Source organism: Aquarana catesbeiana, linkage group LG11 (assembly GCF_042186555.1).
Source record: "Aquarana catesbeiana isolate 2022-GZ linkage group LG11, ASM4218655v1, whole genome shotgun sequence".
In the NCBI taxonomy this organism is placed as follows: domain Eukaryota; kingdom Metazoa; phylum Chordata; class Amphibia; order Anura; family Ranidae; genus Aquarana; species Aquarana catesbeiana.
In genome coordinates this window covers 6,433,680-6,458,668 of record NC_133334.1, presented here as the reverse complement: position 1 = coordinate 6,458,668, position 24,989 = coordinate 6,433,680, and the positions used below count along the sequence as shown (strand labels likewise).

General features: G+C 42.8%; 1 protein-coding gene across 2 annotated transcripts in view; it reads left to right on the top strand.

Annotated features, from left to right (window-relative positions):
- The window catches only part of LMO1 (LIM domain only 1), a 179,441-nt gene that overhangs the window by 120,780 nt on the left and 33,672 nt on the right, over positions 1-24,989 (top strand). For both annotated transcript variants that reach the window (XM_073603974.1, XM_073603973.1), the window contains exon 2: positions 6,028-6,241. In XM_073603974.1, coding sequence (XP_073460075.1) covers positions 6,028-6,241 — 214 coding nt within the window. The remainder of the gene's footprint in view (positions 1-6,027; positions 6,242-24,989) is intronic.

Here is a 24,989-nt window from a genome sequence, read left to right as displayed (position 1 = left end):
AGTGCTCCAATAGTGTAAACCAGTATAACACATTTATTTAAAACCACTGCAATCTTATAGCAATACACTCACATTTTAAAAGATAAAAAACCAGCCAAAGTAAAGTGTAGTTCACATCAACTTCAAACTCAGTGAATACCAAATGTAACTAGCGGTCACGGCGGACCCGAGGTGTGCTGGTGCCGAGCTCCCAATCTCACCCCTCCCTTGACTGTCCTCCGTTCCTCCGTGTAATCGATTCTCCTCTCCTTCAGTGTGGCTTACAGCGCTATGCGTCACGTATCACAGCCACGCCCCCAACATGTTTCGTCATGAGTTGACTTAATCCCATGATTTGGACTTACGTTTTACAGCATGGAGTGAAGTGATTGCACACATTATTTCACGAGATTCACAAATACTATATCTGTTTGAGTTATCGGTTTGTGGTAATATCAAATTTTATGTGGGTGCACAGAGCACATTAAGAGGTTCACACCACTATTGTGTTAGAGATACCTGGGCACTATATAAGTTTAGAGCGCTTCTTATTTCATCCTAGATGTCTGTAGGAGGATTGTGGGAGTTACTGACATTTAGGATTTAATATTTAGTGCAATAATTATTTTAGGCCTGAAGTTTTACACTTCTATACCGCTGGACTTCATATGATGTCCTGGGCTTTAAAGCGGAGCTCCGCCCACCCCTGTCCGACACTTACCTGTCCAGGGAGCCCGCCATGTCGGGTGCAGCCGCTGCCATTGCCAGCAAGGGAACCCGGCAGTGAAGCCTTGGGGGTTAGGGTGAGGGTGAGGGTCAAGGGTTTTCCCTTGAAGAACAAGGTTAGGACTCAGGGATTGGAATCGGGACCTGCTCCAAAGGTCAAAGGTCAGAAGGCGTGTCCCCAGAGGTCAAGGGTCAAGAGGTATGGCTGACCTACCCCCACCAAAGTGTTCTGCCTACCCCAACTAAGTCGGGGAATGAACAAGTTGGGAAAAGAGCGTGCATTTGTGCTCTGCGCATGCGTGAAGCGCGCTGCGCTTTCTAATCGGCCTGGCGGCGGAGGAAGGAGGAGAGGGGCCGAAAATCCGAGAGATGGAGCCACGGCCCCGTCTACCGGAAGTGGGGAAGGGGACCTGTCAAAAACAGGTCGCCGCCCCCCCCTCCGCCCCTGAAAGGTGCCAAATGTGGCACCAGACGGGGGGGGAGGAGACAAATAAACGGAGGTTCCACTTTTGGGTGCAGCTCCGCTTTAAGAACCCTTTCACACTGGGGCCACCGAGCATCAGCGGTAATGCGGCGCTCATTTTAGCAGCACCTTACAGCTGTTTAAGCGGCGCTTTTCGGCCGCTAGCGGGGCGCTTTTAACCTCCGCTAGCAGCAAAAAGGAGGGGTTAAATGCGCCGGTGTTGCAGCGCTTCCAAAGCTCCTGAAAAGCGCTTCAGAAGCGTCGCAACATGGGCATGTTTAACCATTCATTGCAATGGGCAGGGCATTTTGTTTTGTGAACGCTGTATACAGCGCTCCCAAACCGCTCCAAAGATACTGCTTGCAGGACTTTTCCTAACGTTCCGCAAACGCACCGCCCCCAGTGTGAAAAGACACACTGAAATGAATGGGAGGCGGTTTTCAGGCGCTATTTCCCATGCTAAAATGTCTGAAAACGGCCTCAAAGGGGTCTAGGTGGAGATATCGGGATGATGGGTGCAGCTGTTCAGCTGCTTGATTGTTTTTACAGGTGGCGGGACCGCGCTCTACCGGCTCACCCATGCGATCAGTGAGCCAGAGAATGAATCAGCCGGCGGCGGCCAATTACCATAGAGCTGACTGAGGACCCAGATGGTCCCTGGGTATCTCTATGATGTTCGGAGGCCGAGCGCGACGTTATGATGTCACTTCCGGTGCCAGTGTTGCACCAGAATCGGTGACCCATCAGGTTAGGTAACAGGAGTGAGGTCCATCAGCGACACATACGCTCTACCGCTACCAGGTTTGCTCATCTGACAGAACATCTGCAGTCTGAAGAAGGCAGCGGACATCTTACTACACCCAGCTACGTCTTGAATTTAACTATAATTTTAGCAATAAAGTGAGCGGATATAAATAAATATAGTATATTGACATCTGTGATGCTGTTTGGATGTTTTATTTTGAAAGCCTAAGCGGTGCAGCAACATGGCCTCCGCCACCTTCCTACTGCTGGGTGTACTAGCATGGCCTCCCCCACCTTCCTACTGCTGGGTGTACCAACATGGCCTCCGCCACCTTCCTACTGCTGGGTGTACCAACATGGCCTCCGCCACCTTCCTACTGCTGGGTGTACCAACATGGCCTCCACCACTTTCCTACTGCTGGGTGTACCAACATGGCCTCCACCACCTTCCTACTGCTGGGTGTACCAACATGACCTCCACCACCTGCCTGCTGCTGGGTGTTCCAATAGGCCTCCAACATCTTCCTACTGCTGGGTGTACCAACATGGCCTCCACCACTTTCCAACTGCTGGCATCCAGTTTTTTTCAAAACAGCATCACAGATGTGACTAAAATATATTTATTCATATACGCTCACTTTATTGCTAAAATTACTGTGAAATTCAAGACGTAGCTGGGTGTAGTAAGATGTCCGCCGCCTTCTTCTGACTGCAGGTGTTCTGTCACATTAGCAAACCTGGTAGCGGTGGAACGCATGCGCAGCTGACGTAACGTCACTTCCGTTCCCTAATCTGACAGGTCGCCGATTCTGACAGAACACCAGCAGATGTAAACGTGTTTTTTTTTTTGGCTGGGAAGCTGAGATCGTTTTTTTTTTTTTTTTTTTTTTTTTATCCCAGACTTTCCAGGCTAGAGGAGAGATGTGGGGACTTATAGACCCCCCAGATCTCACTGTAAAGAGGATCTGTAATGCCCTATGCCTATTACAAGGGATGTTCACATTTCTTGAAATAGGAATAAAAGTTATGAAAAAAATAAAAAACAAAAGAGAAAGCCTAAGAATAAAAAAAATGTAAATAAAATAAAAAATGAAAGCGGCCCGTCCCCTCGTGCTCACACACCGAAGCGAACGCATATGTAAGCAACGTTTAAACCACACGTCAGGTGTTGCCGCAAACATTCGAGCGAGAGCAATAATTCTAGTGGAAGACCTCCTCTGTAACTGTAAAAAAAAAAAAAAAAATTTGTGTCTCCCTTGGAGGTTTTTAAGTACCGACGTTTTGTCACCATTCCACGAGTGAGCGCAATTTTAAAGCGTGACATGTTAGGTATCTATTTACTCGGCGTAACATCATCTTTCAGATTATACTAAAATTAGGCTAACTTTACTGTTTTGTTTATTTTTTATTCATGAAAGTGTTTTTGTTTTCCCCCAAAAATTTTAAAAATTGTTGCGCAAAATACCATGTGACATAAAAAAATTGCAATGACCGCCATTTTCTTTTCTAGGGTCTCTGCTAAGAAATATATATATATATAACATATGTTTGGAGGTTCTGAGTAATTTTCTAGTGAAAAAATATGATTTTTTTACATGTAGGAGACGAATGCCAGAATTGGCCCGGCATGGAGGTGGTTAAAGCCCCCAAACATTATATAATATTTTCTGAAATCAGACACTCTAGAGCAGTGGTCTCCAAACTGCAGCCCATTGCGAACCTTTATCTGACCCATCGGGGCTTTATTCCTTCGACACCAATAGTGGGGTATAATTCCCCCCAAAAAGCCTGTTTTACAATATAGTCGGCAACACCTTTATATTCCTCACCAGGCTTTTTTGTGGCATCAGGCAGGAAAGGCTTATTTCTGACAACTCGACCATGCAGATCATTTATGTTTGAGTATTATCGTGTTGTGCTGCTTAAAACTCACCACACCATCTTTTTCCAGAGCAGCCTGTATTTCTCCTGAGGTTACCTGTGGGGGGGGTTTTCTTTCTATTCCGAACAATTCTTCTGGCAGTTGTGACTGAAATCTTTCTTGGTCTACCTGTTCTTGGCTTCCTTGGTCCTTGGCATCAAGAGATCCACGAATTTTCCACTTCTTAATAAGTGATTGAACAGTACTGACTGATATATTTAAGGCTTTGGTTATCTTTTTATATCCTTTTCCATCTATATAACGCTCCACTACCTTGTTACGCAGGTCTTTTGACGGTTCTTCTCTGCCCTCCTTGGCTCAGTACCTAGTCTGCTCAGCGCATCCACGTGAGAGCTAACAAACTCATTGACTATTTATACACAGACACTAATTGCAATTTAAAAAGCCACACATGTGGGAAATTAACTTTTAATTGCCATTGTAACTTGTGTGTGTCTGTACCAAGGCCAAACATTCCAGGGGGGTGGGAGCTTTTCATCAGGGCCATTTGGGTGATTTCTGTTATTATGATTTAAAAATGAGCCAAGCAACGATGTGATAATAAATGGCTTTATATCATCGCTATCCTTAAATAAAAGAGAGATTTTTTGGCATGATAAGTCTCATATTTTCACTATCAATGCCAAAATTTCACCATTTCTGCCAGGGGGTGGAAACTTTTGAGCACAACTCTAAAGATCTATATAGAGGAATCAGGTCCTCCTTCCTCCTCCTGGTGACCCCTCTAGTGATATAAAGGTCTATATAGAGGAATCAGAGCCTCCTTCCCCCCTCTGATGACCCCTCTAGTGATATAAAGATCTATATAGAGGAATCAGGTCCTCCTTCCTCCTCCTGGTGACCCCTCTAGTGATATAAAGGTCTATATAGAGGAATCAGGACCTCCTTCCTCCTGCCGGTGACCCCTCTAGTGATATAAAGATCTATATAGAGGAATCAGGACCTCCTTCCCCCCTCTGGTGACCCCTCTAGTGATATAAAGATCTATACAGAGGAATCAGGACCTCCTTCTTCCTGCTGGTGACCCCTCTAGTGATATAAAGATCTATATAGAGGAATCGGGACCTCCTTCCTTCTCCTGGTGATCCCTCTAGTGATATAAAGATCTATATAGAGGAATCAGGACCTCCTTCCTCCTGCTGGTGACCCCTCTAGTGATATAAAGATCTATACAGAGGATTTAGGACCCCCTTCCTCCTGCCGGTGACCCCTCTAGTGATATAAAGATCTATATAGAGGAATCAGAGCCTCCTTCCCCCCTCTGGTGACCCCTCTAGTGATATAAAGATCTATATAGAGGAATCAGAACCTCCTTCCTCCTGCTGGTGATCCCTCTAGTGATATAAAGATCTATATAGAGGAATCAGGACCTCCTTCCTCCTGCTGGTGACCCCTCTAGTGATATAAAGATCTATACAGAGGAATCAGAACCTCCTTCTCCATGCTGGTGACCCCTCTAGTGATATAAAGATCTATATAGAGGAATCGGGACCTCCTTCCTTCTCCTGGTGACCCCTCTAGTGATATAAAGTTCTATATAGAGGAATCAGGACCCCCTTCCTCCTGCTGGTGACCCTTCTAGTGATATAAAGATCTATATAGAGAAATCAGGACCTCCTTCCTCCTGCTGGTGACCCCTCTAGTGATATAAAGATCTATATAGAGGAATCAGGACCTCCTTCCTCCTGCTAGTGACCCTTCTAGTGATATAAAGATCTATATAGAGGAATTAGGACCTCCTGCTGGTGACCCCTCTAGTCATATCCTATATCATATGAATCCAATGTTATATATTTGCTGTGAAGGTTGAATGTCGACGTTCTTTATAATGATGCAGCTTGTTAACCAAAGAAGCAGAGGCGGGTGGTTTCGGAAATTAATTGCTCTTTAAGTTTAGTGAATAGGGTGAAGCCACTTAGACTTATGAATAAGTGAAGCCATGTTCACCTTAATCATCCAATCATGTGCAAGAAAAAAGTTCTGCTCTTTTTAATCTCCCTTGCACATGGTTGGAAGTTCAGAATGAAGCGAAAATTACCCTGAGTGAAGATTCACCTTCATAGGGGATCAGTCTTTGCTGCTTTGGAAAATCCACCCAATTATGGAAATGACTTTGTAATGTTGTCTGTTGTAAAGACCCCCCCAAGTCTGACAGTCTGTTCTCCTCCTCTAGGAGTGCCGATGCTCTCAGTCCAGCCAAAGGGAAAACAGAAAGGGTGCGCGGGGTGTAACCGGAAGATCAAGGACCGCTACCTGCTCAAGGCATTGGACAAGTACTGGCATGAAGACTGCTTAAAATGCGCCTGCTGCGACTGCCGCTTGGGCGAGGTCGGCTCAACGCTCTACACGAAAGCAAACCTTATACTTTGTCGCAGAGATTACTTACGGTAAGAGCACTAAGATTTTGGATGCATGATGGGAAAGGAAATGTGTCTTATGGGGCAAAATGTCACTAGAATTTCCATGAGGAAAGCTGGTAGGTATGACTGAGAGAATGAGATTGCTGTAAAGGATTGAAAAGGGGCAGCTTCCTGCAAGAGAAGAGACATTATACGGCCCATATCTCCTGCCTCCCCTCAATTACAATGCTGCCGCCTTTGTAAGACTCTTTGGAATCCGTCACTTCCAGGGGTGTCAGATGCCTCACTCCCCCGCCATGGGCTGTGGTTCCTTTGACTCCTCCTTGACTCCACTGACCCCTATGTAGCTACAGGACTCATCGGTAATGCAGGGGCTGGTGGGGCTGGTGGACGGAACCACAGAGTGTGGCAGGGGTCATGGTCATGGACATGGTCATCTGAGACTTCTGGTGAAGAGTCTGGAGGGAGCACATCACTAGAATGGAGGGCAGGTAGGTGATACAGGCTGCTGGAGGGGTGAGCAGAATACCTCTCCTAAAGAAAGGAAATGTTTTCAGTTCTGTAGAGACCTGACAGGGCCTCATTAATGTGTACGAAGGTTTTCATTTTACCAGGTCAGGGTATAGTTAGTAATAATTAATGACATCAACTGGATTGCTTAAAGGAAAACTTTATTGGTTATTGGGTCTTTTTTTTTGTGTGTATATTTTAACTATATAATAAATGTGTATAGAAAAAGTTTACCTTTACAAATAAACAATGAATACATGGTCTACCCATGATGCAGCATTCCAAAAAGAGAGCACAGCAGAAGTTGCTTGCTTTCAGACTCTTTGTCTCTTATTGAATCTCCTAATAGCCTGGTATGAATACTGTAGTCAGGAGTTGCACCTGTATATTGACGATGTATAGAAAACTTTTTTTTTTAAATAAACATTTATTAATTGGTCTACCCATGACACAACATTTCAAAAACAGGGCGCAGCAGAAGTTGCTTGCTGTCAGGCTCTCTGTGTCTTCTTATTGAATGATAAGCCTGTTATGAATATTGTAGTCAGGGAAAGAAATATATATACACAGTCAGGTCAATAAATATTGGGACATGGACACAATTCTAATCTTTTTGGCTCTATACACCACCACAATGGATTTGAAATGAAACAAATAAGATGTGCTTTAACTGAAGACTTTCAGCTTTAATTTTTGGGTATTTACATCCAAATCAGGTGAACGGTGTAGGAATTACAACAGTTTGTATATGTGCCTCCTACTTTTTAAGGGACCAAAAGTAATGGGACAGATTAACAATCATTCATCAAACTTTCACTTTTTAATACTTGGTTGCAAATCCTTTGCAGTCAATTACAGCCTGAAGTCTGGAACACATAGACATCACCAGACGTTGGGTTTCATCCCTGGTGATGCTCTGCCAGGCCTTTACTACAACTGTCTTCAGTTCCTGCTTGTTCTTGGGGCATTTCACTTCTTTCCCTTAAAAAACTCTTTGGTTGCTTTCGCAGTATGCTTCGGGTCATTGTCCATCTGCACTGTGAAGCTCCGTCCAATGAGTTCTGAAGCATTTTGCTGATTATGAGCAGATAATATTGTCCGAAACACTTCAGAATTCATCCTGCTGCTTTTGTCAGCAGTCACATCATCAATAAATACAAGAGAACCAGTTCCATTGGCAGCCATACATGCCCACGCCTTGACACTACCACCACCATGCTTCACTGATGAGGTGGTATGCTTTGGATCATGAGCAGTTCCTTTCCTTCTCCATACTCTTCTCTTCCCATCACTCTGGTACAAGTTGATCTTGGTCTCATCTGTCCATACGATGTTGTTCCAGAACTGTGAAGGCTTTTTTAGATGTTGTTTGGCAAACTCTAATCTGGCCTTCCTGTTTTTGAGGCTCACCGATGGTTTACATCTTGTGGTGAACCCTCTGTATTCACTCTGGTGAAGTCTTCTCTTGATTGTTGACTTTGACACACATACACCGACCTCCTGGAGAGTGTTCTTCATCTGGCCAACTGTTGTGAAGGGTGTTTTTTTCACCAGGGAAAGAATTCTTCGGTCATCCACCACAGTTGTTTTCCGTGGTCTTCCGGGTCTTTTGGTGTTGCTGAGCTCACCGGTGCGTTCTTTCTTTTTAAGGATGTTCCAAACAGTTGATTTGGCCACACCTAATGTTTTTGCTATTTCTCTGATGGGTTTGTTTTGTTTCTTCAGCCTAATGATGGCTTGCTTCCCTGATAGTGACAGCTCTTTGGATCTCATATTGAGAGCTGACAGCAACAGATTCCAAATGCAAATAGCACACTTGAAATGAACTCTGGACCTTTTATCTGCTCCTTGTAAATGGGATAATGAGGGAATAACAAACACCTGGCCATGGAACAGCTGAGCAGCCAATTGTCCCATTACTTTTGGTCCCTTAAAAAGTGGAAGGCACATATACAAACTGTTGTAATTCCTACACCGTTCACCTGATTTGGATGTAAATACCCTCAAATTAAAGCTGAAAGTCTGCAGTTAAAGCACATCTTGTTTGTTTCATTTCAAATCCTTTGTGGTGGGGTATAGAGCCAAAAAGATTAGAATTGTGTCGATGTCCCAATATTTATGGACCTGACTGTTTGTTTGTTTATTTGTAAAATACATATTTTTCTATACACTGTATATATAATTTATATATATATATATATATATATATATATATATATATATATATATATATATATATATATATAATTATATATACAGTGTATAGAAAAATATGTATTTTACAAATAAACATTCAGTAGTTGCTCTACCCATGATACAACATTTCAAAAACAGAGCACAGCAGAAGTTGCTTGCTTTCAGGCTCCATGTCTCTTATTGAATCACCTTATAACACGCCATGATTACTGTAGTCAAGAAAAGATAGGAATCACACCTCTTACACATACAGTCGTGTGTGCAATTTTAAACTTGAGCTCCTGAACGCTAAGTACAAACATTTTTTTTTTTTTTGCCAGTAATGCAGCTAAGGTCAGCATGGTAAACATGAAAATCTGAAATCTGACATCCAAAAAAAAAAAAAAAACTTAAAACTTCACCTGATGGCTGGAATTGTAAACCTGAGACTAAAAAGATAAAACAAAAAAAAAAGTCATAAACATAACAAATGCATAAAGAATTATAGAAAATATATATACAAAAAAGTACATTCCTTTTTATTCATTATTTACTCACTGTAAATTTTACACACATTAAAATTGATATAAAAAACCTAAGCAATCTGCAACACAGCAGGAAATGGTTTTATGTATTGTTGAAAAATATTAAAACAATCCCCCCTTGGTATTTTTTTTCTATTACGCTGAAAAATATTTTTTTCGATTTATTTATTTTTTATTTTTATTTTTTATTACATTTTTTAATTTTTTTAAAGCAGGGCGGCCAGAATTTTTGTTAGCATTCCTGTTTTATCGAACTGTAGGAATTATTGGGGGGTGTATGTTTGCCCCCCTCTGGGGCACCATATAATATCTCATTGTTTGTTTTTTGTAGTTTTTATTTTTTTTTCTCCTGGCGGGTGCGAGTCCTCCGGAAGAGCGACAAGCTCCCCGGTAAAGCCCGCGGTTGGATGTTGGTGGAAGTTTAATTCCGAGGCCCTGGGAGCTCGGTCTTGGCTGTTGACACGAGTCTAATACCAAAGATTAATTTAAGACCCTGACATTTCAGAAAAGACTAGATATACGACCTCTGTCCTTTTGGAGAACGATCGCCATTATTACTCCTTCAAGGAGATGACCATTAATGATTTATAACACCTCTTGTCGCAAAAAAAGGACCCAAATCCCACCGCCCGCCTGTGTCCCCCCTCAAATGTCGGTGACCTAGATGCGTTCGCGGGCGATGGCGGCAGAGGAGACTGATTACCCCAGATGTTCCGTCGCTCAGACCGCGGCGGCGGCGGCCACCCAGTTGTTTAGGATTTCATTTTGGAAATTTTGTTGCAGTAGAAGGCGACCACAATCTAGAGACGGGCGACCCTGACGCTGGAGGAGGGGAATGGACGCCATTTAAACATTACATATTTCCACAGAGATCTAAAAGACCCCCCGATGTCTCATTAAAGAGAACCTGTCATCAAAAAAATGTATCACATAGCGACTTCTTGTCCCCTATGTGATGGAGAAAAAAAATTTGGCGAAAAAAAAAACGAAAATTACAAGCCCTTCAAATATCTCCCCAAAATGTTGTGCCCCCCCCCCCCCCAAACATTCATAAACATACTAATGTAAAATGCAGGTGTCGGGGGCGCCTAAGCGCGAAAAAAAAACGCCATTTGTGCTTTATGTTACATATTACCGCACACATTGGTGTTAGACGTGTGCACTGCCGAAAAATGTGTTTGTTTTCATTTCTTTTTTTTTTTTTTTTTTTTAGTTTTTTGATCGCAATTCGTAAATTAAAAGATCCAAAAATTTGAAAATCCAAAAATTCGAAATAATAACTAACTAATAATAACGAAATATTACATTTATAGGTATTGGAATCTCCTTTCAAATTTGGCTGTTAGTGAACGCAATAAATACGAAATTATCTGAAGTTACGAATACAGCATCTAAACAAATGGAACGGGACGAATTAATAATAATAATAAAAAGTTTTTTTATTATTATTGTTATTTATTATTATTAATTCGTTATGTTCCGTTCGTTTAGATGCGGCATTCGTTATTTCGGATCATTCGTAACTTCGGATAATTTCGAATTCTTTACATTCACTGACAGCCAAATTTGAAAGGAAATTCCAATACCTATCATTTAATAGTTATTTCAGATTTTCGGGTTTCCAAAAATCGAATTTCAGATCTCGAATTCATGAATTTTCGAATATTCGCATTTACGGGTTTTTTTTAAAATTCAGCCGAATTTAACAAATTTGTCTAAAATCATTTAAAAAAAAAGAATTAGGAACTAAACGAATTGCATGTCTGATTGGTGTGAGCGGAACAATTCTGTCCCGTTATTGACGGTCAACTCTACCGACACCGATGACCTGTAGGGGGCTTTAAAGCGCCGCCTATGAAAAATATAGGGTACTAAAAGTTTTTCGCCGTTTCAAGGACGCACGCATTTTTAAGACTTGGCATGTTGGGTAACTATTTACTTGGTACAACCTCTTTTTTTTTTTTTTTTTTACAAAAAAAATTGGGTAATTTGTAATTGTAAAACCTAAAATGACCTTTTCATCCATTAACAGTTGCGCTAATATCATAATAATGTCAGTTGTGACATTAAAAAAAAAAAAAATTGGGACTGCCGCTATTTTTTCCGCTTTTAGAAAATATATCATATTTTGGGGGTTTTACAAAAACAAATTGGGTACCAACCCTGTGTAACCCTTTCACTGCCAGAGATGTTTTTGCTGGGTTTTTTTGCACAATGTACTGCAGGCGGGCCACCGGCGCAGGCAAAGCGACCTATCCGTACGATGCCAGGAGCGCGTCAGCAAGTCCCGGCCAATGATTCACGGCTAGGACCTGCTGATCGGCTGTGTCCTATCGCAGCCCAGAGCTCTGTGTTGACAACCAACACAGAGCCTCTGTACACAGGGAGTAATCTCTTTAGTAAATCTTTAGTAAAAAAATCAGTAGACATGTGCAATTCGTTCCAAATTCGTTTTTTTTAAAATAAACTTCAAATTCAATAATTCGGAAATATCCGAATGAACGAAAACCCGTTTCATTAAATTTTCTGAATATTCGTAAATTTGAATATTCGGAAATGCGAAAAATCAGAAATTGTAAAATCTGTAAACCCAAAAATGCGAAAATCTGAAATAATAACAATAACGATTAAGTTATAGCTTTTGGAATTTCTTTTAAAATTTGGCTGTTAGTGAAAGTAACGAATACGAATTAATTAATTCGGAAATATCAGAATGAACGAAAACCCGTTTCATGAATTTTTCTGAATATTCGTAAATTTGAATATTCAGAAATGAGAAAATTCCAAAATTCTAAAATCTGAAATAATAACAATAACGATTAAATGATAGGTATCGGAATTTCCTTTCAAATATGGCTGTTAGTGAATGATACGAATACGAATTTATCCGAAGTTACGAATCATCCGAAATAACAAATGCCGCATCTTAAAGAATGGAACGTAACGAATCAAAAATAAATAATAATGATAAAAACCTTTTTACTATTATTATTATTTATTATTAATTTGTTCCGTTCCATTTGTTTAGATGCGCCATTCGTTATTTCGGATAATTCGTAACGTCGGATAAATTCGTATTCGTTACGTTCACTAACAGCCATATTTGAAAGGAAATTCCAATACCTGTAATTTAATAGTTAGTAATAGTTAAGTTATTTTTTTTTTTTTTTTTTTAAATCAGATACTTTTTATTTTTATATACTAGCAACAAAATAAAAAACAACATTAAAACAATACAATCAAATTATTATTATTAAGGAAACTCCAATACCTATAATTTAATAGTTAGTTAGTTAGTTAGTTATTCTTTCAGATTTTCTTTCTTATTTTTGTATTTTCTAATTTACGAATTGTGATCACAAATGACCCGAAAAATGAAAAAAAAAAAACCCCAAAAAAAAACAAAAAACAATGAAACGAAAACGAACACATTTTTTGGCAGTGCACATGTCTAAAAATTAGCACACTTTACACATTGCTAGGCACACATTTAACCCCTTGATTGCCCCCTAGATGTGAACCCCTTCCCAGCCAGTGTCATTAGTCCAGTGACAGTATATAGTGTTAGTACTGATCACTGTATTAATGTCACTGGTGATGTCAGTTCCCACCCAGTTAGTGTCAGATTTTCCGCCGCACTATCGCAGTCCCATTATAAGTCACTGATCGCCCCCATTACTAGTATAAAAAAAAAAAATTCCAGTATATACCATAGTTTGTAGACACTATTAACATTCAAGCAAACTGATATAAACTTAATGAGATTTTGTTTACCAAAGACATTTATAATGTCAACAAACTACCCAAATGAACCTGATCAAAAGTTTACATACCCCAGTTCTTCATACCGTGTATTGCCCCCTTTAACATCAATGACGGCTTGAAGTCTTTTGTGGGATTTGTGGATGAGGCTCTTTATCTTCTCAGATGGTTCCTCTTGGTAAAAAGCCTCCAGTTCCTGTAAATTCTTGGGCTGTCTTCCATGAACGGCACGTTTGAGATCTCCCCAGAGGGGCTCAATGATATTGATGTCAGGAGACTGAGATGACCACTCCAGAACCTTCACTTTATTCTGCTGTAGCCAATGACAGGTGGACTTGGCCTTGTGTTTTGGATCATTGTCATGTTGGAATGTCCAAGTACGTCCCATGTGCAGCTTCCTGGATGATGAATGAAATGTTCCTCCAGTATTTTTTGATAACATTCTGCATTCATCTTGCCATCAATTTTGACCAAATTTCCTGTGCCTTTGTAGCTCACACATCCCCAAAACATCAGCGATCCACCTCTGTGTTTCACAGTAGGGATGGTGGACCTTTCATCATAGGCCTTGTTGTCTCCTCTCCAAATGTAGTGTTTATGGTTGTGGCCAAAAAGCTCAATTTTGGTCTCATCACTCCAAATGACTTTGTGGCAGAAGGTTTGAGGCTTGTCTCTGTGCTGTTTGGCGTATTGTAAGTGGGATACTTTGTGGCATTTGCATAGTAATGACTTTCTTCTGGAGACTCGACCATGCAGCCCATCTTTCTTCAAGTGCCTCCTTATTGTGCATCTTGAAACAGCCACACCACATGTTTTCAGAGAGTCCTGTATTTCACCTGAAGTTATTTGTGGGTTTTTCTTTGCATCCCGAACAATTTTCCTGGCAGTTGTGGCTGAAATTTTAGTTGGTCTACCTGACCGTGGTTTGGTTTCAACAGAACCCCTCATTTTCCACTTCTTGATTAGAGTTTGAACACTGCTGATTGGCATTCTCAGTTCCTTGGATATCTTTTTATATCCCTTTCCTGTTTTATACAATTCAACTACCTTTTCCCGCAGATCCTTTGACAATTATTTTGCTTTCCCCATGACTCAGAATCCAGAAATGTCAGTGCAGCACTGGATGAAAGATGCAAGGGTCTGTCAGGAGTCCGGAAACGCATTGACCTTTTATACACACACACTAATTACAAACAGATCACAGGTGAGGATGGTTCCCTTTAATAGCCATTCAAACCCCTTTGTGTCAACTCATGTGCATGTTATCAGGGCAAAATAACCAGGGGTATGTAAACTTTTGATCAGGGTAATTTGGGTATAAAAATAACAAAGCAAATGCAGCGCTGTGCGATAATAGCATTAGTGCTAAAAGATTGCTATTACAATAACATCAATACTATATATACACACACACAAGAAAAAAAAAAAGGAATATAAAATACGGTACAACAAAAATTTGTAAATCAAGCAAGTTCACAGTGAAATTTTTTTTTTCATTGAATAAAATGTGTCCAAAAAACACAACAATGTCCTCAGCAATTTTCAAATCCTCTGATGTTAAAGTGCATGCGTGCGATAATATTCCAAAAAGCGACTCTTGTGAAGAAAAATCCAGTTCCGCAAGAGGGCGACTTTACACACGTGCTCCCCTCCCCCTTGCGGCTGCGCTCACCTCAAGCTAATATAAGCCTGTTGAACCTGCTCCTGGGCTCCGAGTGAAGAAGTTTTCAGCAGGATGCCACACTTACATCCACAGAGGATATCCTCAATGTTAAAATATATAAAAAAAAGAGGCTGGATAGTGTATTATCGTTTTAGTTGTAAGTTTAATTAGAAAAAAGAACATCGGGGTCCCTCACATTTTGTTGGTGCTTCCAGTGCACCAGACTATAAAAATACATAAGGTAAGTAAAAAAAAATCATCTTCCAGGTAGCTTCAAATCCTATGTGTGCCAGTAGCCTGCTCAGACAAGCGTGAGACTGTCTCCTCCCACCGTCCTGGCCCCTCCCCCACGTGTGACGACACAGTGCTAATCACGTGTCTTCCTCAGGGGGATCTGATTGGATGGTGGAGACTAACAGGTTATATACTGTGTGGATTAAAAATGAGGTAGTGTGCAATAAACTAAGTTAATATAAATATGAAAAAACTGAGAGTGATCCCACAGAAAAAAACTGTAAATATAATATACGTGAGACAGCACTGCATCAATGGTAAAATCAAATAAACAGAATAACAAAAGTGTTCAAAGACAAAAGTCCCCTTTCATGACTAAGCCTATTTCTGACAAGTTAAAATCTGTATTTTTTGCTAGAAAATTACTTAGAACCCCCAAACATTATGTATTTTTTTTTTAGCAGAGAAACTAGAGAATAAAATGGCGATTGTTGCAATATTTTATGTCACGCTGTATTTGTGCAGCGGTCTTTTAAACGCAACCTTTTTGGGGAAAAAGACACTTTCATGAATTAAAAAAAAAAAAAAAACGAAACAGTAAAGTTAGCCCAATTTTTTTTTTGTATAATGGGAAAGATAATGTGACGCCAAGTAAATAGATACCAAACATGTCACGCTTTAAAATTGCGCACGCTCGTGGAATGGCGACAAAAAACGACAGTACCTAAAAAAATCTCCATTTAAAAAAATAAATAACCAGGTTAGAGTTACAGAGGAGGTCTAGTGATAGAATTATCGCTCTCGCTCTGACGATCGCGGCGATACCTCACGTGTGCGATTTGATCACTTTATCCCCTTGCCGCCGAGCGTACACAGATGTGCGGCCTTGGCTTTCGGGGGTTATACCGGGATGATGCCCGCAGCTGCAGGCATCATCCCGGTACTGTTTTTTTAGAGCGGGCGATCGGCTATCCTGGGATAACAACCGATGCGGCTAAAAGCCGCTCGGTTGTTATCCCGGGGGAGCGGGAGGGGACATCCCCCCCCTCCCGTCGCCTTCCGCCGCTCTTAATTGGGCTTCCTGTCCCTCCGGGACTCCCGATCATCGATCCGCCTCTTCCCGGCGGCTAGAGAGAGATTGGCACGAAGCCGGAAACGGCCGATGCTATTATCGCACAGCGCTGCATTTTCTTTGTTATTTTAATACTGGTTTTTCACACATTATGGGATTGTGATCGATGCACGGGCACTTGATTCTCCTTCACACCGGTTGTTTTTAGCCACACCTGATGCCAATTGTAGCTAAGGGCTTATGGCCCCGTACACACGATCCAAATATCGTACGACCGTTATCGCTTAATAGTCGCAAGTAGAAATATGAATAGCTAAATAAAGTCACGAAAATTCTCATACGACAGAAAAAAAAAAAAATCGGAAGCGATGTCATGTGTTGTAATGTATCTGTATTGAATTTTCGGACGACAACTATACTGACTAGCCGAAAATCATACAATCCGGAATCGTACGAGGAAAATTTTCGTGCATGCCCGATCGAATAAGATCGGATGAACGGTCGTGATCGGCTGTCGAAAGTAGTGTACACACAATCCAAAAACCTTCCTCGGACGACCGTTTTCGTACGATATTCGGATCGTGTGTACGGAGCATTATTTAGGGTGGCTTGCAGGATTTTTTTTATTTATAGGGTCATTTGGGTGGTTTCTGTTGTGATTATGATTTAAAAAGAGTAAACACAGATGATTGATAATAAATGGCTAATTGGGCCCAATTTGGACATTTTCACTTAGGGGTGTACTGACTTTTGTTGCCAGCGGTTTAGACATTAATGGCTGTGTGTTGAGTTATTTTGAGGGGACAGCAAATTTACACTGTTATACAAGCTGTACACTCACTACTTTACATTGTAGACAAGTGTCATTTCTTCAGTGTTGTCACATGAAAAGAGAGAAGAAAAGATTTACACAAATGTCACTGAGGGGTGTACTTACTTAATTTTCAGATAATGTACACACCGCCATGTGTGTTCGAGATTTGGGGTGCACACCTATGACTAACATCAAAAAATTTTCAGGGCAAACTTTTGGGGTGTACCCCCAAGGTCCAAGCATAGTACTAATGGTATCAGTGCTGCTTGGACCTTGCAGGGGGCACCCCTTGGACCCCTTTAACACTGAGGCGGTTTTCAGGCCCTTTAGCGCTAGAAATGGCCTCTGAAAAGCGCCTCCCATTCATTTCCGTGCGTCTTTTCATACTGGGGGGGGGCGCTGCGCTTTCGGGACGTTACGAAAGAGACCTGCAAGCGGCATCTTTGGGGCGGTTTGGGAACGCTGTAAATAGCGCTCCCAAAACGCCCTGCCCATTGCGATGAACGCCTTAACAGTGCTTTGAAAGCGCGGCAAAACCACCGCGCCAACGGCCGAAAAGCGCCGCAAAAGTCCGACTAAAACAGCGTTAAAGAGGAAGTAAACCCTGATGAGTTTTACTTCCTCTTTGTTTCTCTTCAAAGGTAAACCATAATCGGCTACTATGCATCGCATCGCATCCCATTATGTGTCACTTACCTGACACAGGAGCCTGCGATGTCACCGCTGTCCCCTCTTCCACGAAGCATCCATTTTTGTTCCGGGTATCGCGGCTCCGGCGCTGTGATTGGCTGGAGCCGTGATGACGTCACTCCCGCGCATGCACACTGGAGCCGCCACTATTGACATGATCGCCGTTAGAAACGGTACGCTCAGTGCGCCTGCGCACCGTTGTCTACGGTGCCTGTCCGTCTCTTTTGCAAATGTCTCCTAAACCGTGTAGATTAGAGGCGTGTAGATTAAGGCTTACCTGTAGGTAAAAGTGGTCTCTAAGGGTTTACAACCACTTTAAAGCGCCACAAAAAAACAAGCGGCGCTTTAGCGCCAACGACCAAGGCGTTCCAGTGTGAATGTAGCCTTAAGCTTGTCCTGAAAATTTTGATGTTAGTACAAATTTTTTTTTAAAAAGTATCACGGACTGTACTTAAAGCGTTTGTAAAGGTGTTTTTTTTTTTTTTTAAAAATAACAAACATGTTATACTTACCTTCACTGTGCAGCTCGTTCTGCACAGAGTGGCCCCGAACCTGGTCTTCTGGGGTCCCTCGGCGGCTGTTTCAGCTCCTCCCCGCAAGCATTCACCACCTTAATGCGAGCTCCCTCGCACGGTGGTGAGTGCTTGCGGGCGCGCTCCCGTGATACAGCCGGCGGCTATAGCCGCTCGCTGTATCACTCGGCCCCGCCCCCCGGCGCGCCGCGTCATCGGATGTGATTGACAGCAGCGCGAGCCAATGGCTGCGCTGCTTTCAATCCATCCACTGCAGCCAATCAGCGGCCAGGGTGAGCGGAGGAACAGATGTCGGGAACGCGAAGCTGACTTTCGAGGCGTCAGGTAAGTAAAACGGGGGGCCTGGGGGCGGCGGTTCTGTCAGAAGTTTTTTCACCTTAATGCATAGAATGCATTAAGGTGAAAAAATTTTTACCTTTACAACCCCTTTAATTGTTTCTGTAACAATTGCGCTAAATACGGCTACAATGAGCTCAAGCTTGGGGGTTTAGGTAATCTTCAGGCCTAAAATTATAAAAAAAAAAAAAATACAGAAAGGACTCTGGCAGTGAAAGGGTTAAAGAACTGCGTCGGGTTGGCAGGAAGGGGTTCACTTCACCCCATGTTGGCCGTCTTCTACAGTTGACATTGGGGCTTTGTGTTGGTTGAAAGACGCAAAAAAATATATATAATAATAATGGCGTCTTTCTTAGTGCCTGCAGTACGGGGCTGTTTTTTTTTTTTTCTTTTATTTATTTTTTTTTTTTTGAGGTTGTATTATTTGTGTACCGCAACTCAGATTTTCCTCCACTGGGCTCCATGTATAAAAAAACAAAAATATCTATAATAAAAAAAAAAGCAGTCACTTGACATAATGGGAAAAAGTCGCACAAATTGCCACCTTTTTTCTCCCCACTAAAAGCTCCGGCGTGTGATGTAAGATCTGAAGTGTATCATTTGGATCTGAAAGTCTCACAAAGAGCGCGCTCTATTTTTACATCAAGCGGCAGACTTTAAAAAGTGTCAGCCGGCCTTGGAACTCCTCGGCGTTTTATTCTCTCCAAGGCTGCCGCAACCTTCTTCCTTCACAGCGAGGAGACGGCCCAGCAAAAGAAGAAAAAAAGGAAAAAAAAAAAAAAAAGCTCCGGGACTTCTGAGACGGATTCCTAAAGGCGGCTAAACGCCTCAATTAGAACTTTCTGAGACTTTCTCTGATTTTTTTATTTATTACTTTTTTGCTGTTGCATTAAAAATACCATTTAGAAAAAAAAGCTCTGCGTGGAAACGTGCCGCTATTTAAGGTGCGCTGGCGTTATTTATTATATAATACATGAAGGCTGACGACAAAGTTTTATCCTATTTTTTTATTTTTTGTCGCTTGGTGAAAATGATTTATGGAGGAGCCGTCAAATCAGGAGACTTATTTAAAATGTGTCAACTAAAAACTTTTCGTGACATTTTTTTGATACAAATTCACAATTTTTATTTATTTTTTTGTAACTGGAGGTTTTGTTAGAATGTACTGCTCTTTTTATTTCTAGTTTTTAAAAATCCAGCCGTATCGTTGTGTGAAATAAAGATTCTCCGGGTTTATAAAAAAGGAGAATGTGATTGTCAATAGGGAACCAACAAAAAAACATTTTCAATGTATCCGCCGATCTCTGTGAAATAAATGAGATCGCTTGGGGCTCATTCACACCAGGGGGATCGATCTGCATTGGTCAACGTCGGCTCAATACATGGACAATCGCTGTCTATGGGCCACCGTCTCACCACACCTGTGCGTTTTAGACATGCTGCATTGCAATGCAAGGGCAATGCGGCGGTATGAGAAAGTCCTGGGGAATAAAATAAAAAATGCAGAAAAGATTTTCAATTTTTTTTTTTTATTTAAAGTAATTGTAAAGCCTGAAGAAGATTTTTACCTTCATGCACTGTATGCAAGGTGAAAACCTGCAGTATGCAGCTCCGCCCACAGCCCCTCCCCCCTCCATAATACTTACCTGAGCCCGATCCAATGATGTGCACCAGAGCGGCTGACCTGAAGGGCCTGGTATGGAATTTGGGGGGACCCCCACGCATTTTTTTTTCTAATTTTGGTTCGGGGTTCCCCTTAATATTCATACCAGACCCAAAGGGCCTGGTAATGGACTGTGGGAGAATCCCAGGCCGTTTTTTTTTTTCAATGACTTTTATGTGTATTGTCGGAGAGGCAATTCATTAACCTCCCTGGCGGGATGATTCTTTCGGATTTTAGGTGCTGAAAGCGGTACAATTATTTTGCATGGAAATTTGGCGTTTTATATTGTAGGTCTGTAAATCTTAACAATAACACACTTAAATCTGTCCAAACCAGAGTCTAGTAGACATCCCGGGTATGATAAAGTTTGAAACACAAAAACATAAATTATAATATAATAAATAAAAATAAATAATTAAAAAAAATTTAAAAAAATAGTAATAAAATAAATTTCCCCACAATTCACTATCGCTCAATTCTGCAAGTGTTCTAATTTACTATCGCTGTTTTCTAGCTGGTCTAAAGCCACTTTTGACGTAAAGGGACACTTTTTGGTTGCTATGGACAATCTCCAGTTTCCAGGCAGAAAGAACAGTGTATATCATGTAAAACTGCATGCAGGGCATGGGCCAGAGCACTGGGGACAAAAGGGATGTGAAATCATTTCATACAGTACTGTAATCTGTAAGATTACAGTACTGTATGTGTTATGATTTTGACATTTTTTTGAATTTGCCGCCAGGCTCCGCCCCCGTGCCTCGCGCCGCTCGCAGGGAACGGAGCCTGGCACGGAGAGGCTTCGGAGGAGGACAGAGCCCTCGGACACTGCGGGGGACATCGCAGGATCCCGGGGACAAGGTAAGTAAAGCCGCCCCAGGATCCTGCAATGCGATCCCGAGTGTGGCTCGGGGTTACCGCTAATGGTACTGAATTTTAACCCCGAGCCACACTCGGGAATACCGCCAGGGAGGTTAATAGCCGCGAGTAGTTTTAAATGACTTTTTTTCCTTTAGAAATGTCATTTTGCTCTTGCACTGTTCTAAACACAGGAAACATGCGCCCCTTTACAGGCATACTATAGACACCCCCCAGGTACAAAATTTAAAGGGATATTACACTTTTATTGTTTGACTTTAAGCATTATTAAAATCACTGCTCCTGAAAAAAGGCCGTTTTTAAAACTTTTTTTTGCATTGATCCATGTCCCCTGGGGCAGGACCCAGGTCCCCAAACACTTTTTATGACAATAACTTGCATATAAGCCTTTAAAATTAGCACTTTATTCATGTTCGTGTCCCATAGACTTTAACCGTGTTCGCACAAATTTTTTGCCTGTTCGCATATTCTGCCGCGAACCGAACCAGGGGGTGTTTGGCCCATCCCTATTTTCATGTGACAACACTGAAGAAATGACACTTGTCTACAATGTAGTAGTGAGTGTACAGCTTGTATAACAGTGTAAATTTACTGTCCCCTCAAAATAACTCAACACACAGCCATTAATGTCTAAACCACTGGCAACAAAAGTCAGTACACCCCTAAGTGAAAATGTCCAAATTGGGCCCAAAGTGTCAATATTTTGTGTGGCCACCATTATTTTCCAGCACTGCCTTAAAGTGGTTGTAAACCCACCAAAATAAAAAAAACCTGCAGGACAAAGGCGTAATGAGCTAGCTCCTTATGAAATATTTACCTTAGATCAAAGCCCCCGCAGTGGTCCCAGTGTCTTGCCGAGAATGTTCCCTCGGCGGATAAGTTCCCCCCCTGTACTGCACAGGCGCAGCGCCTGCGCAGTACATACTACTCTCAGCCGCCGGAGATAGCCGAAGCTCATATGCTTCAATCAGCTGTACACGGCGCCTGCGCTCTGGGTCCAGGTTCCTTCCCCACCATCCAAGTGGACCTAGAGGGGGAATCTAAAAGTGCCGAGCGCAGTGAGGCCGTGCCCGGAGCGTGGCGAGCGAAGCGAGCCCGCGAGGGGCCCTCTTACAGGCGCCGTGTACATCTGATGTTCAGCTGTTCTGCTTCGGCTATTTCCGCCGATACCTACTGCGCAGGCGCAGTAGAGGGGGGAACTTATACGCCGAGCGGAACTTTCTCGGCAGAACACCGGCTCTGGCTCTGGGATTGGGCGGAAGCCGCGATGTTGTCATTCCTTTGCATGCATGCGGGAGCCGCCGGTAACGGTACTTTGGCTGAAGAAACAGCACGCTTGGTCCGTTTCTTCAGTGCGCATGTGCCGATGATGTCGGCACATGCTGATACAGTGGATATCTCCTAAACCGTGCAGGTTTAAGAGATTTCCATGGTACCTACTGGTAAGCCTTATTATAGTGGTCTGTAAGGTTTAACCCTCTTGGGCATGGAGGTCACCAGAGCTTCACAGGTTGTCACTGGAGTCCTCTTCCCCTCCTCCATGATGACATCACAGAGCTGGTGGATGTTGGAGACCTTGCGCTCCTCCACCTTCCGTTTGAGGATGTCCCACAGATGATCAATAGGGTTTAGGTCTGGAGACATGCTTGGCCAGTCCATCACCTTTACCCTCAGCTTCTTTAGCAAGGCAGTGGTGGTCTTGGAGGTGTGTTTGGGGTGGTTATCATGTTGGAATACTGCCCTGCGGCCCAGTCTCTGAAGGGAGGGGATCATGCTCTTCTTCAGTATGTCACAGTACATGTTGGCATTCATGGTTCCCTCAATGATCTGTAGCCCCCCAGTGCCGGCAGCACTCATGCAGCCCCAGACCATGACACTCCCACCACCATGCTTGACTGTAGACAAGACACACTTGTCTTTGTCCTCCTCACCTGGTTGCCCCCACACACACTTGTCACCATCTGAACCAAATACGTTTATCTTGGTCTCATCAAACCACAGGACATGGTTCCAGTAATCCAAGTCCTTAGTCTGCTTGTCTTCAGCAAACTGTTTGTGGTCTTTCTTGTGCATCATTTTTAGAAGAGTCTTCCTTCTGGGACGACAACCATGCAGACCAATTTGATGCAGTGTGTGGCGTATGGTCTGAGCACTGACAGGCTGACACCCCACCTCTACAACCTCTGCAGCAATGCTGGCAGCACTCATATGTCTATTTCCCAAAGACAACCTCTGGATATGACGCTGAGCACGTGACCTCAACTTCTTTGGTGGACCATGGCGAGGCCTGTTCTGAGTGGAACCTGTCCTGTTATACCGCTGTATGGTCTTGGCCACCGTGCTGCAGCTCAGTTTCAGGGTCTTGGCAATCCTCTTATACCCTAGGCCATCTTTATGTAGGGCAACAATTCTTTTTTTCAGATCCTCAGAGAGTTCTTTGCCATGAGGTGCCATGTTGATCTTCCAGTGACCAGTATGAGAGAGTGAGAGCGATAACACCAAATTTACCACACCTGCTCCCCATTCACACCTGAGACCTTGTACCACTAATGAGTCACATGACACCGGGGGAGGGGAAATGGCTAATTGGGCCCAATTTGGAGATTTTCACTTAGGGGTGTACTGACTTTTGTTGCCAGCGGTTTAGACATTAATGGCTGTGTGTTGAGTTATTTTGAGGGGACAGTAAATTTACACTGTTATACAAGCTGTACACTCACTACTTTACATTGTAGACAAGTGTCATTTCTTCAGTGTTGTCACATGAAAAGATAGAAGAAAAGATTTACACAAATGTCACTGAGGGGTGTACTCACTTTTGTGAGATACTGTACTTTATCAGACTTTCTTTTTTTGTATGTACTTTCGTGCATATGCGTGCGCGCAGTTTTCGCGCAAACATGCGCACATTTTCACGCGTTCGCCGAAGCTTGTTCTCGGATTGACAATGGCGCTGGACAGTTCCGTGTACATTTTCGTGCATTTTATTAAATTTTTTTTGCTGCATTTGGGGTGCCAGCAGTAATAAATGGCAATGCAACAGTCACCGGCTTTTTCATAAACGCCTGCAAAATTATGCAATTTTGTGTGCGCGAAATCACTTCAAAATGCACGACACGCTCTTGGGTGCTATTCTTTCTAAATGCCTCCCCCCCCCCCCCCATGGGAGGTGCGATTTTGCCGTGGTTGTCGCGGGACAGAATACTATAGGCAAAACGCACCTTAAAAAATCACGTGAAACTTGCCAACATGAAATCACGATTGGGAGCGTAAGTGCGAATGCAGCCCAAAGCAGCCCGTAGATTACTTGATTTTCTTTCCTTCCACCACGAATCTCGGCCGGTTCTGCTGGGGTTGTATTTTTTTGGATGATCACCACTGATACCCCTAGGAGAAGGTCACAATGTGGGGGTCCTACACCACTGATACCCCTGGGAGAAGGTCACAATGTGGGGGTCCTACACCACTGATACCCCTGGGAGAAGGTCACAATGTGGGGGTCCTACACCACTGATACCCCTGGGAGAAGGTCACAATGTGGGGGTCCTACACCACTGATACCTCTGGGAGAAGGTCACAATGTGGGGGTCCTACACCACAGATACCCCTGGGAGAAGGTCACAATGTGGGGGTCCTACACCACTGATACCTCTGGGAGAAGGTCACAATGTGGGGGTCCTACACCACAGATACCCCTGGGAGAAGGTCACAATGTGGGGGTCCTACACCACAGATACCCCTGGGAGAAGGTCACAATGTGGGGGTCCTACACCACTGATACCCCTGGGAGAAGGTCACAATGTGGGGGTCCTACACCACTGATACCCCTGGGAGAAGGTCACAATGTGGGGGTCCTACACCACTGATACCCCTGGGAGAAGGTCACAATGTGGGGGTCCTAC